This window comes from Capricornis sumatraensis, chromosome 6, assembly GCF_032405125.1.
Source record: "Capricornis sumatraensis isolate serow.1 chromosome 6, serow.2, whole genome shotgun sequence".
NCBI lineage: Eukaryota > Metazoa > Chordata > Mammalia > Artiodactyla > Bovidae > Capricornis > Capricornis sumatraensis.
The window spans coordinates 18,022,343-18,036,698 of NC_091074.1; the positions used below are offsets into that span (position 1 = coordinate 18,022,343).

A 14,356-nucleotide genomic window follows, 5' to 3' on the forward strand; every position below is an offset into this window, starting at 1 on the left:
CATGGCAACATGGCACGATTGAGAGGGGATTGGCTGGGTTACAATTAGCCAGTGCTCTCCAAGAGGGAGAGAGAAGCATTGCCAGCTAACCCTGCACAAAAGAATATTCAAAGACTTGTTCTTTTGGAAAAGCCAACAACACATTTGACTGATTTCCTGGTTGAAGTCTTTTGTCTAGCGGATAGAAAATTTATCAAAATTGTTTGTGAAAACATAGTCACCAAACCTATGTGATAAAGGAAACGTCTAGATGTTTCCAACAGAGAAATGACAGTTAGTTAGTTTTAGATCTGAAAGTAGTGTAGTCTGTATAGAAGGTACCAGAATAAGATATGCAAAGAATTTAAGCATAAGCGTAAGGGGGAGGAGTTCATAGACACTGAATAATCACAAATATATAATGTTAATGATACAGTCTACATATACACGTGTGTATGATTACTCATTTGCTGTGGTCTTCAACAGTTTTTGAAGGAAACATTTTACCGTCCAGTTAGATTTATGAAGGGAAGAAAAGAGATTAGGTGAATTATTCAATGTTGCAACTAAAGCAGAAATCAAATTTAAATTGGATATGATGTCCATGCTACAGATGTTCTGTACAGTTAGAGTTTGTAAAAATGTCATTGACCAGACCTGAGAAAAGCCCAAACTTAGTTGAAAACAGTGTTTCTGTACCAGAGCACGGCCCAAGACGCTTCCTAATTTGTTAGTAACTGGGTCTCCCACCAGGCCACCCTTTTCTCAGGCTTCACTAGGAGGATCCCCTTCTTGGCTCATTCACATCAAGGTTGGAAGGATTCAGTTCCTCAGGGATGTTGGACTGAAGCCTCCCTCGGGTCCTTGCCACATGGGCCTCTCCTCAGAGCATCTCAGAGCATGGCAGCTGGCTGCATCAGAGCAAACAGGAGGCCGGAGGAGAGATTGTGGACAAGAAGGAAGTACGGTCCTTTGTGACCTAATCTTGCAAGTGACCACTTGTCCCCTTTGTCATACTCTCTTCACTAGAAGCTAGCCGGTAGGTCCAGCCTGCATCTGGTGGGAGGAGCTCACACAAGGGGGCAAGTATGGGAGGTGGGGAGCCTAGGAAGCTGTGTCAGAAGCTGTCTGTCACCCATCCTAAGCTGAGCAGGTCACGCTTGAGACGAGAGTCGTGGGGGACCTGCCTGACCTTGCTCTTCTGGCTTGCTGATCAGTTTCTCCCAGATGCTTACCACCTCGCATGCTTTCTTAGGGCTAACCTCTCCCCAGACTTCGCAGTGAGCTTCAGATAATACAGACACATGGATCAGTGGAACCAAGTAGACAGCCCAGAAATAAACCAATGTACCTAAAGTCAGTTAAAGAATGTGCATCTGATCTAGCTGGCCTGTGACTTGTTAGCACAGTCTTGAGCAGAGGTGTCTCTATGGTAGGGCCTTGGCAGAGCTGAGAGCAATTAACACAGATCCAACTGAGATGAAAGATGTGGTTCGGCATCATTATTTATCACTCTAGCCACTCACATAATAACCTTCCACCTCGGGTGACAAGTTAAGAAACTCCTGCTCATACTAAGCCCAAAGAAAAAAAGTCTTTATTCTTAATGAAGGGCAGTCCTGGGAAGCCCAAGCCATAGGGCCTCCTGATCTCAAGGAATTTAAACGAGGCTCTAAAGCAGGGCTTCTCAGGTGGCTCAGTGGGGAGAGGGAAAAAGAAAAACTCACCTGCCAATGCAGGAGACATAGGTTTGATCCCTGGATCAGGAAAGATCCCCTGAAGGGAAAAAAGGCAACCCACTCCAGTATTCTTCCCCAGAAAATTTTGTGGATGCAGGAGCCTGGCGAGCTATAGCATGGGGTCACAAAGAGTTGCACATGACTGAGCACAGATACTCACTCAAAGCAGGGGAATAACTTTGGTTCTTCCTTGAGACTCTCTAGAGCAGTGCCTGGGCCACTCAAGTTCAGTGTCAGGTCCATCTAAAGAAATTACCCTGGGTTAAAGTCCACTGCAGTACTGTTGGAAAAAGCTCGTTCTGGGGCAGCAATCGCTGTTTATGTTGGGGAAGGTTGGAGAGAGTCCTCACCCAGCCTCTGGTCTATGGCAGACACTTGTGTGCATTCTGCCCTTCACTCCTCACAGGACAGCTCTAAGAGGGAGGTGATACTCTCCTTTTTCACTAATGAGGAGACTGAGGCTCACAGGGAAAGAGGCAGTGCTGAGATTTCCATCCAGACGAGTCTAAATTGTCTGCTGTTCCCCTGGTGTGCCTCTGAGAGAAAGCTCTCCTTCCTCAGTGGGTGGGAGATAGTAGTGGGGTGCGGAAGGAGACAGAAGTGTCGGTGGCGGCCCCTTGCCATGAACCTGCTCTCAGAGAGGGCTTCTGTGCCACTTCCTGGGCTCTGAGACTCCGTCAGCCATCTTCTCAGCACACGGGATATGCACCTGGCCGAGACAGGTGTCACAAGACCTGAGAAAAGGTGATAGGTCACCTAGATTTTAAAGCAGGAGTAAGGCGTCCCCAGTGGCTCAGTGGTAAAGAATCCACTTGCAGTGCAGGAAATGCAAGAGACACGGGTTCAGTCCCTGGGTGGGAAGACCCTCTGGAGGAGGGCATGGCAATCCACTCCAGTGTTCTTGCCTGGGAAATCCCATGAGCAGAGGAGCCTGTTGGGCTATACAGTCCATTGGGTCACAGACAGACAGATGCAACTGAGCATGCACACACGTTGTCCACACAAAATAAGAAGTGGCCAGTGGAATGTTACAGCTTTGAGGGAGCCTGGCACTTAGAGAGCTCCTTATATAGTTCAGTGTGTAGAATGTAGGCTGAGGCAGGACCATGATAAAGAAGAGCCTTAGAAGTCATGCTGAGAGCCTTCAGTTTTATCCTGAATGTAATGGTGAGCCATTAAATTGGAGGAGGGGAGAGAGAGAGAGGGTGTGTGTGTGTGTGTAGAGATTTGCATTTTCAATGTATCATTCAGTCCCTTCTGGGAGAGAAGACAAGTATGCAGGCAAGGATGACTTATCACGGTTTTCCATGTCTCCTTTTTTGCCTTGTACTGTTGTAAAAATTTTTTCAGACTAGGTTCCTGTGAGCCAAGGCCTTTATGTTATACCTATTCAATTCCTTACAGGACTTCAGGACTTCAGTACTATGGCCATAATCAGAGCTAAGTAAATATTTATTGACTCAATATTGTGAAACCTAAGTCAGTTCACTCTGTAGAGGACAGGTGCATGGAATAAGAAAATCTTCACCTGTTTATGCAGAAGGTAACAAGGAGGATTGGTGTTATTTTGTTGCTGCAGAAACAAAGGTGAAAAGAGTTGGACCTACATGACCTGTGTGCTGTTTTTACTGAATCTCCATTCCATGTTTACAGTATTATGACCGTGGAAATACAATTCACTGGCCATATAACATTGTTAGGATTTTTTTTTCCTTGCACAACTTTCTGTTTTCCCTTGAGTTAGTAATTATCTTGTTTGTTTATTTGCTTAGTTTTCTGTGTGCATATATGCTCAATTGCTCAGTCACGTCCAACTATCTATGACCCCTTATCTATAGCCTGCGAGGCTCCTCTGTCCATGGGATCTCCCAGGCAAGAATTCCAGAGTAGGTTGTCATTTCCTTTTGCAGGGCATCTTCCCAACCCAGGGATCCAACCCGCGTTTCCTGCGTTGGCAGGTGGATTCTTAACCACTGAGCGACCTGGAAAGCCCTTACATATTATATTACTAATTGATCTCTAACCTTTCCCCCATTTGTCTGAGTCTCTTCTCAGTATGTTCAGACTTGATGAATAGTCTGACAATTTTATCTTCCTGTTCTAGAAGTCCCCTCCCTGAGTCTTCACTCTTACCCCGTCTGGTGTCAGGTGCTCTTGGGACTGCTACACAGCATTCAGTCTGGGACTTTCTCCACCTTGATCCTATAGATTCCTTCACCCTTTTCTTCTGTTAGAAGCTCTATTTTCTAGGCCTTTCTTTTTCTGGTTTACACCTTCATTTTTCCAGGCACTTCCTCCACCAGCTCCCTGAAAAAGAATGCATGAGAAGTAAATTTTCTGTGAGCCTGAACATCTAAAATGTCTGCATTCTACTCTCACACTCCGATAGAAATGCAAACCAGATGTAGTTTGCTCATAGAATTTTTAAAGTATTGCACTATTTTCTTCTGTCTCCCAGAAACGCTGTTGAAAAGTCCAGTGTTATTAAGGCTTGATCTCCTGTATGTATGCGGTTTATTCCTCTGAGAGACTTTTAGAATCTTCTTCTTGTCCTTAAAGTTTATGATGGTGTGTCTTACTTAAAGATAGTTTACATTCATGGACTGAGCTTAGTGTGTCCTTTCAGTCTAGAAAAGTGTCGGCAGCTATGGTGAAGTACCTGTTTTGTGTCTGAATCTGGCCTGCCACTGTTTTTGTAAAATAAAGTTTTATTGGCACACAGACACACTCATATCATTGTGGTGTTATATGGCCAAGTTGAATAACTTGACAGAGACTGTATGTGGCCTCCAGAGTTTAAAGCATCTGTGGCCCTATATCTAAAATGTTTGCTGACCCTCAATCTAGAAAATGGAGAATTTCAATTCTGGTTTAAAAAATAAAATTTCCCCCCCTTCTATAATTCCTTTTCTCAATTTTTGTGTATTTTTCAGAACTCATGTTATTTGAATGTTGAACCTCCTGGACTGACACTCAAATAACTTCTCTCTCCTCTTTACCATCACTTTGTTTTGTTATTCTGTCTGGGAATTTCTTTTTATCTCCCAACCTTCCTATGAATATTTTTTTTTTGTCTCTGCTACTTATTTCTTGTTTTGACATAAATTTTTCTATATTTTTAAATTAACCTTTTTATATTGTAATAAAAAACACAGATACCAAAAAAAAAACCCATAAAGCTTAATATATAGTTAACAAGTTATTATAAAGCAGCTACCCCTATAAACACCACCTAGGTTAAGAGAGAGAAAAGGTCTGGTAACTCAAAAGCCATGCCTCTGTGCACCAGTCTAATCACAGCACAGGCTGAAACATACATAGAGCGTGGATTTCAGCCCATCACCACATCACCCTTCTTGCAGCTCAGATTGTCCCATCAGTGAAAGCATATTCAGTTTATCCTCTACGTCCTTTTGTTGCATCGTTTGTAGTTTTTGATAGTTTGCTTGTTATCTAACGTAGCAGGATGTCTAAGACTCCTCTTTTACGTTCCTATATCTAGAATCATCCATTTCTCCAGGAAACTCTGCATTCTTTTAGTGGGAAATGGGATTTTGAGCTCCCATTCTGGCTGCTAACAATGCTCACTGTTACTGGATTGGTCAGTTGTTTCGAGGCCTTTTTCGAGGACAGAGAATATATATTTTTCTCCTGCTGCTTTTATACTTTTACTGTGTCTATCTTGTCAGAACATGTAGCTGTTACATACTGTCCTCTCTCCCTTCCAACTTCATTTGGCCTTTCTCCTCAAGGAACTCTGCATTTAATACTATCAGCCCCTGTATTGATGTTTCTACTGTAGTCAGTTTGGGTTGTGTGAAACTCATTCTTCAGATGATATATCAGGATGGAATCATGAGAACTGTATTCCGTGAGTTCGTGCTGGTTAATAATTGTTTTCCTGTGCTCTGTGACCTTGAAAGTCAGTTTTGCTAAATACATAATCCTTGGCTTGCATTTTCTTTCTTTGAGTCTCTTAAATATGTTTCTCTATTTTATTCTAGAAAAAAACAGTGAAAACTGTTGAAAACTGATGTAGTCTTTTCTTGTTTTCCTTGTAAATAACTTGCCCTTTTTGCCTCCATGCCCAAAGATTTTTCTCTGTAATCTAAATATATTCCCAGAATATATCTGGTGTTAGTTATTCTGGGTCAGTATTCTCGGGTCTGCATTGTGTTCTTTCAGTGTATAGTTTCTTTTTATTTCTAATTACGGTTTTTGGTATTCTGTTCCCTTGCTTGGATTTCTGTGAGGGACTCCTGTTACCTGTATGTTATATCTGTCTTTGCTCTCTTGGCATATCTGTTGTGTTTATCCACTCTTATGTGTCTTTCAGTTTAGTCTTCATTCCTGAATTCTTATTAAATTTCTAATTCTTTATGTAGTTCTGTTCCTTCATTTTTAAGCTTTTCTCATTTCTTCATTTATATGGGTCTTTTGTGTCTTGAATATCTTTTTAACGTTTTTAGCTTATTTTGAAATCTTGTTGTTTTGTTGGCATGCTTTCATTGTATAATATCATATTTTCATTTATGACATTTTCATTTATTTCTTTTCATTCTCTTAATGACTCTTCACCCTTTTAGTAGAAGTCTCTTCTCATTTCTTAGGTACACTCTTCTATTTATCTGAGAATAATGATTGTTATTTTCTACCAACCTAATTTATTTCCTCTCCTTCCTCCATTGGTTTTGGCCTTTATCATTTTAGAGGCTTTATTCAAATACATGGTGATCCTTGGTTATTGGTTCATATTTAAGAATTAGACAGTTAAAAAAAAGCTACTTGGAAACTCTGTGTGCCAGGTTTTGTTGAATTCTAGACTTTACAATAACATAGTCTAGTTAGGTAATTTCACTGTAAAACCCCAATGTCAGTCAGTATCTTTTCATTGAGGGTTTTTTTTTTTTGTGGGTTTTGTTTGTTGGTTTTTTGGATTTTTTTTTTCAGTGCTGATCTTGTTTTTCAGAGAAGGTGCTTCTAGTCTCCTACCCTGCAGGGTATAAGATTAACTGATAGTGTTCTGCTCTGAGGACAAGAAAATCGTCCCTCTCAGTGTGTAAACTTTTGCATAAGGAGGTTGCTTCCAGATGATGCTGGTTTCCCCTGGTCCAGACTCTCATTTTTATTCTCCCTAGAGAACAGTCTCTGGTGACATGCCTGGGAGGGGAAGGGGCCATTGCTGAGCTTTATGGATTAGGTGAGGAGAATTAGTAGGTTCTATTTCTTAATCAGTTTTTTGTAGGAATTTTCTTGTTTTTAGGCTCACCTTTAAGCTCACTTCAAGACATACCTGTTGTTTCCCATTGCTGAGCTTTTCGTGAGTTCTGCAGTATAAATTAAGTGACTTGAACTTTCCTGGGTCTGCGAAATCAGTCGTTATTTGTCTTTCTACTTTCTAAAATGCTGTTGCTATTAGCTCTCCTCTCATCTCTTTGTCTTAAGGTCCAGTTGTGTGTGTGTGTGTGTGTGTGTAATTCTTTACTATTGTTCAGTGTCAGTTTAGGAGATAGAACAGAGCTACTGCTCAGGTTCCGTTCTCTGGAAATCCCTTCACCTGTATCGTACAGAGAATCTCAGAGAAGTCACTCTTTAGGTCTATTCTTATTTGTGTTTGAGCAAAATAATATTGGATAAAATGTCTTTCTAATGACACATTTTTGTTTGTTTTAATGAGTGCCCCTGATGCTGGCCTGAAAAGTTGCAAAAATGTGTTTTATTTTCCTCTTTCTGCCAAGCCTCAGATGTGTTTAACCTAGTTCTTTTCTTTAACTTTGCAGGCCCATGAGTAATGTTTATTTCATTTATCCTTTTCAAACAGGGAAGAGAATGTGAGAGGTTATACAGAAATGCTCTATATTAAGAGATATAAGCCCTTAGGATAGCCACTAAGGAAATAACTTTTAAAAAAGTGAAAAATCATGAAGGGATTTCAGAAGCTACATCAGAAAATATTCACTCACTATTTTTAAAAATCAGTGGAGGAATAGAAGAACAAAAAAAGATGTGATATATAAAAAACAAGAATTTACTTGGTAAATGTAAGCCAACTATTATATTAATATATCAGTAGTAACATTAAGTGTGAATGGCTTAAATAGTTCAGATGACCAAAATTATCACATGGGTTTAAAAAGACAAAAGAGAAGATCCAGCTATATGCTGGATAAAATCAAGAGTAGAAAAACAATGGAGAAAAATCAATGACTCCAAAAGTTAGTTCTTTGAAAGGATCCACAAAATTACCAGACCTTTAGCTAGATTGACCAAGATAAAGGGAGTTCAGCTTAGTTCAGTCACCCAGCCGTGTCCGACTGTTTCCCACCCCATGGAGAGAATACTGCAATTACTAGAATCAGAAATGAAAGAGAGGAGAGAGCTGCCAACCTTACAGAAATAAAAGTAACTATAAAGAATGTTCATCCTGTGAACATCGGGATATGCCAATAGGTTGGACAGCTTAGACAAAATGGGCAAGTTATTTGAACAGTATCTCTGTTCATAAGAACTGACTTGATGATCTGTTTCCAGGCTCCTGCCTTCTCCTCTCAAGGATGCAGTGGAAGTCTCGACCTGGAGAAGATGCTACACTATGCAGGAGGTGAACTCGGCCCTTAGTAAGATCCAGCTGGTGGGATATTCTCAGAAAATTGTGAGTGTTAATACGATTTTACTGATTGATGAATGCTTTTGATTCTTTGGAAGGATTCTATAGTTCCCTTTTTTAAGCCAGTCAGTCACTATAAGTCTTGTACTAGTACATGGTGGAAAGATAGAACATCTGTTATTTTCCTCCATCCTTCCCAGGTTCTTACTGGTGCTCTCTCCTAAACCTTATATTCCCCATCACTCATTAGCATACAGTAAGTCAGGGGGAAAAAAAGGCATCTCATCCTGTTTACTTTAGAACCGTGACACCACTTTACAGGTTTTGGATTTGTGAAGTAGAAAACAGCATCAAAGGGATCAAGAAATAATTTGGCACGTATGACTCCTGAGCTCTGGTCATGATGAGGGTTCCCGTTCCTGTTAACTGTGGCCCAGAGCCACTCTTTACAGAACAACCAAGATATTAATTCCTAACCTGAAAAGGGTTAAAAAAAAAAAGAAGAAAAAAAAAACCTCAGTATTTATCTCTTTGACCTATATCATGATGTATCATCTCTGCCTTTTAATGGGTACCTGGTGACATGTGGATGGCCTGAAATTCTCAGAAATGTGAAAAGTAAAAGACTGTAAGATGTGTCTGTCCCATGGTCTCCACCATCTTTCTGTTCTTAAACTTTCTGATTCACTTGAAAGTAGTTTCTAAGTGGGGAAGGATTTTCTGGGGTTTTTTTCTCTGCAAACTTAACTGACATGACTGCACTACTGAAAGTTCAGCACATATTCTTACATTGTTCTTTTCTAGGAGCTTTTCGGTGCAGTCCAGGTGACTCCTCTAAGCTCTGGCTATGCCCTTGGAAGCTCCAACTGGATCATCCAGTCCCATTATGAGAAAGTGTCTTATGTCTCTGGATCCTCCTTGCTTACCACGCACCCACAGGTAATTCTAAATTCTCTTGTAACAACTCAGATTTTCAGTTGAAAGTGAAGTCGCTTAGTGATGTCTGACTCTTGGCGACCCTATGAACTGTAGCCCACCAGGCTCCTCCATCCACAGGATTTGCAGGCAGGAATACTGGAGTGGGTTGCCATTTCCTTCTCTAGGGGATCTTCCCAACCCAGAGGTCAAACTTGGGTCTCCTGCATTGCAGGCAGACTGTCTGAGCCACCAGGGAATCCCTGAATTTTCAGTAACTTACCCTAAATTCAGAATGTTTCCAGAGTGGCGTCAGCTCTTTGTCATTTTTTATTTATTTATTGGTTTCTACAGTAGGTCCTTCTTGGTTATCTGTTTTAAGTAGAACAGTGTGTACATGTCAATCCCAAACTCCCAATCTATCACTTCACCCAGCCCTCCTGGCCATAACCATGAATTGATTCTGTAATTTCTGAGTCTGCTTCCGTTTTGTAAATAAGTTCATTTGTGTCTGTTTAGATTCTACGTGTAAAGCAATATCTTACGGCATTTGTCTTCTCTGTCTCAGTGACTTCACTCAGTATGATAATCGCGAAGCCCATCCGCGTTGCTGCAGATGGCATTGTTTCCTCCTTTTTAATGGCTGGGCAGCATCCCATTGTGTGTATTCACCACATCTTTGTCCATTCTTCTGTCAGTGGGCTTTAGGTGGCTTTCATGTCTTGGCTGTTTTGAATAGCGATGCAGTTAGCCCTGCGGTCCATGTATCCTTTCGAGCCACGTTTTCTCTGGATAAAAGCCCCAGGAATGGGATTGTTGGATCATGTGGTAACTCTTTTTTTTTTTAAGAAACCTCCATACTGTTCTCCATAGTGGCTGGACCAGTTTACATTTCCACCAGCGATGTAGGAGGATTCCCTTTTCTCTACTTCTTCTCTAGCATGTATTGTTTGTAGACTTCTTTGATAATAGCCATTCTGACAAGTTTGAGGTGATATCTCACTATAGTTTTGATTTGTGTTTCTCTGATAATTAGTGAGGTTGCACATCTTTTCATGGCCCTGTTGGCCATCTGTATATCTTTGGAGAAATGTCTGTTTAGATCTTCTGTTCTTTTTTTAATTGGGTTGTTTGTTTTGGGGGTATAAAACTTCATGAGCTTTTTTCTTATTCTGTGGGTTGTCTTTCTTTTTTTTTTCTTGTGATTTCCTTTGCTGTGAAAAAGCTTTTGAGTTTAATTAGCTCCCATTTGTTTGTTTTTGTTTTTATTTCCATTATTCTGGGACATGGATCAAAAAAACATATTGCTGCAGTTTATGTCAAACAGTGTTCTGCCTATGTTTTCAGAGTTTTTATAGTATCCAGTCTTACATTTAGGTGTTTAATTTTGAGTTTATTTTTGAGTATGGTATTAAAGATTGTTCTGTCTTCATTTTTTTTTTTAACATGTAGCCGTCCAGTTTTCCAGTTATTGAAGAGACTCTTCTCTCCATTGTGTAGTCTTGCCTCCTTTGTTGTAGATTAATTGACCGCAGGTACATGAATTTATTTCTGGCCTTTCTGTCCTCCTGCTGCATCTATCTATAATTCTGTTTTTGTGCCAGTACTGTGCTGTCTTGATGACTATAGCTGTGTAATACAGTCTGAAGTTCAGGAAGCCTGATTCCTTTTGCTTTTCTTTCTCAAGATTGCTTTGGCTATTCAGGGTCTTTTGTGTCTCCATACAACTTTTAAGATTTTTTGATCTAATTCTATGAAAAATGGCAGTCGTAGTTTGGTAAGGATTTCATTGAATCTGTATATTGCCTAGAGTATATAGTCATTTCAACAATATTGATTCTTCCAATTTAAGAACACGGTGTATGTGTCCCTGTGTTGGTGTCATCCTCGGTTTCTTCCATCAGTATCTTATACTTCTTGGAATACAGGTCTCTTGTCTTGTTTATTCCTAGGTATTTTACTCTTCTTTAGTGCAGTGGTAAATGGGATTGTTTCTTTAATTTCTCTTTCTCATCTTTCATTCTTAGTGTATAAAAATGCAACAGATTTCTGTATATTAATTTTTTATACTGCAACTTTACCAAAGCATCAGCCTTTTAAATCTTTCTGATTTTAGTTTCTATAAACATTATTTTTTGTTGTGTAAGAACACTTAACATGAGGTATGTGCTCAGTCACTCAGTCGTGTCCAACGCTTTGCAACCCCATGGACTGTGGCCCACCAGGCTCCTCTGTCCATGGGATTTTTCAGGCAAGAATACTGGAGCGGGTTGCCATTTCCTACTCTAGAACATAAGCTATACCCTTATAATAAAAGTGTAACTGTACAGTACATGGTTGTTGACTATAAGTGCAGTGTTGTATAGCCGATCTCTAGAACTTTCTCATCTTGCTTACCTGAAACTTTATGTCCTATTCTTTATCAAAGTTAGATTATTTGTGTCTGAACATTTAGGATCGTAGTTCCTCTATAAAATCATGCTGTCTTTAGGTCACCTCTGGGATTTAGAGATTTCCCAGCACTTCTAATAACCAGAGCTAATGTATGTAACAGAGATGGTTGCTGATTTACTCAGCAAATACTAATTTTTCAATATTTACTAAGGGCCTGCCGTGTCAAGCACTCATCTAGGTGTTAGAGATTCAGCGGTGAACCACAAAGTCTCCTCTCAGGGGTCAATGGTCATGTGATGAGAGAGAATGGCATGATGAAAATAAATGAGCAAAATGCTTCCAGGTGGTGACACAGGTACTGAAAACAGAGCTCTGTAGAGAGTGATGGTGACTACTTTAACTTGGATGGTCAGAGAAAGATTCCAGGGAAACATCTCATTGGAACTGAGACCTGGAGAAATGAGGCATGTAAAGCTGTGTGGGCGAGGTATGACAGAGACATAGCAGATGAGAGTTCCTAACACTAAAACAAGCTGGGCATGTCTGCAGAGCAGAGGACACCCTTGTGATTGCAGTGTATGAAGTATGATCATAACATGTCCAAGATGCCAAGCCCTGTAGGACTTCATGAGAAATTTGAATTGTATTTGAATGTATCAATTCAGTTGAGTTGCTCAGTCGTGTCCAACTCTTTGCTACCCCATGAATCGTAGCATGCTAGGCCTCCCTGTCCATCACCATCTCCTGGAGTTCACTTAGACTCACGTCTATCGAGTCACTGATGCCATCCAGCCATCTCATCCTCTGTCGTCCCCTTCTCCTCCTGCCCCCAATCCCTCCCAGCATCCGAGTCTTTGCCAATGAGTCAAGTCTTCACATGAGGTGGCCAAAGTACTGGAGTTTCAGCTTTAGCATCATTCCTTCCAAAGAAATCCCAGGGCTGATCTCCTTCAGAATGGACTGGTTGGATCTCCTTGCAGTCCAAGGGACTCTCAAGAGTCTTCTCCAACACCACAGTTCAAAAGCAGCAATTCTTCAGCACTCAGCTTTCATCACAGTCCAACTCTCACATATATACATGACAACTGGAAAAACCATAGCCTTGACTAGACAGACCTTTGTTGGCAAAGTGATGTCTCTGCTTTTCAATATGCTGTCTAGGTTGGTCATAACTTTCCTTCCAAGGAGTAAGCGTCTTTTAATTTCATGGTTGCAGTCACCATCTGCAATGATTTTGGAGCCCAAAAAAATAAAGTCTTGACACTGTTTCCACTGTTACCCCATCTATTTCCCATGAAGTGATGGGACCAGACACCATGATCTTCGTTTTCTGAATGTTGAGCTTTAAGCCAACATTTTCACTCTCCACTTTCACTTTCATCAAGAGGCTCTTTAGTTCCTCTTCACTTTCTGCCATAAGGGTGGTGTCATCTGCATATCGGAGTTTATTGATATTTCTTCCAGCAATCTTGATTCCAGCTTGTGCTTCTTCCAGCCCAGTGTTTCTCATGATGTACCCTGCATAGAAGTTAAATAAGCAGGGTGACAATATACAGCCTTGACGTACTCCTTTTCCTATTTGGAACCAGTCTGTGGTTCCATGTCCAGTTCTAACTGCTGCTTCCTGACCTGCATACAGATTTCTCAAGAGGCAAGTCAGGTGGTCTGATATTCTCATGTCTTTCAGAATTCTCTACAGTTTATTGTGATCCACAAAGTCAAAGGCTTTGGCATAGTCAATAAAGCAGAAATAGATGTTTTTCTGGAACTCTTTTGCTTTTTCCATGATCCAGCGGATGTTGGCAATTTGATCTCTGGTTCCTCTGCCTTTTCAAAAGCCAGCTTGAATATCAGGAAGTTCACGGTTCACATATTGTTGAAGCCTGGCTTGGAGCATTTTGAGCATTACTTTTCTAGCGTGTGAGATGAGTGCAACTGTGCGGTAGTTTGAGCATTCTTTGGCATTGCCTTTCTTTGGGATTGGAATGAAAACTGACCTTTTCCAGTCCTGTGGCCACTGCTGAGTTTTCCAAATTTGCTGGCATAGTGAGTGCAGCACTTTCACAGCATCATCTTCCAGGATTTGATATAGCTCAACTTGAATTTCATCATCTCCACTAGCTTTGTTCGTAGTGATGCTTTCTAAGGCCCACTTGACTTCACATTCCAGGATGTCTGGCTCTAGGTGAATGGGCACACCATCGTGATTATCTGGGTATAAAAGGTGGCGCTAGTGTAAAGAACCCACCTGCCAGTGCAGGAGACATAAGAGATGTGGGTTTGATCCCTGGCTCCAGAAGGTCCCCTGGAGGAGGGCATGGCCATCCACTCCAGTGTTCTTGCCTGGAAAATGCCATGGGCAGGGAGCTTGGCAGATTACAGTCCATGGTCTCAAAGAGTAGGACTCGACTGAAGCAGCTTGGCACAGCACACATATATCTTTCCATGTTTATAAAGGAGGGCAATGGAGGTTAGATAGTCAATGGATGATGGATGGATAGATGACTTGGTGAAATCCATATCCCATTTTAACATGAGAAAAAGAATGTTGTAAGTCTAGAACAATAGAATGCTCTGAGCTGCCACTCTGCTTTGCTTTCATACCTTTTTTATAAGCAACTTTTATTTCAAGGTCTAGAGGGGACAAGTTGCTATTTTTCCCTATAGCTAGCAGAATTCTGGGCCTTTCCCGCTTGCTGAAATCAAAAGCCCATCAGTGTCA

At 40.9% G+C, this 14,356-nt stretch overlaps 1 protein-coding gene across 1 annotated transcript in view; it reads left to right on the forward strand.

Moving 5' to 3' along the window:
* The window catches only part of INTS9 (integrator complex subunit 9), a 133,040-nt gene that overhangs the window by 71,430 nt on the left and 47,254 nt on the right, over window positions 1-14,356 (forward strand). The window contains exons 7-8 of the mRNA XM_068973950.1: window positions 8,250-8,370; window positions 9,130-9,264. Of these exons, the coding sequence (XP_068830051.1) occupies window positions 8,250-8,370; window positions 9,130-9,264 (256 nt within the window). The remainder of the gene's footprint in view (window positions 1-8,249; window positions 8,371-9,129; window positions 9,265-14,356) is intronic.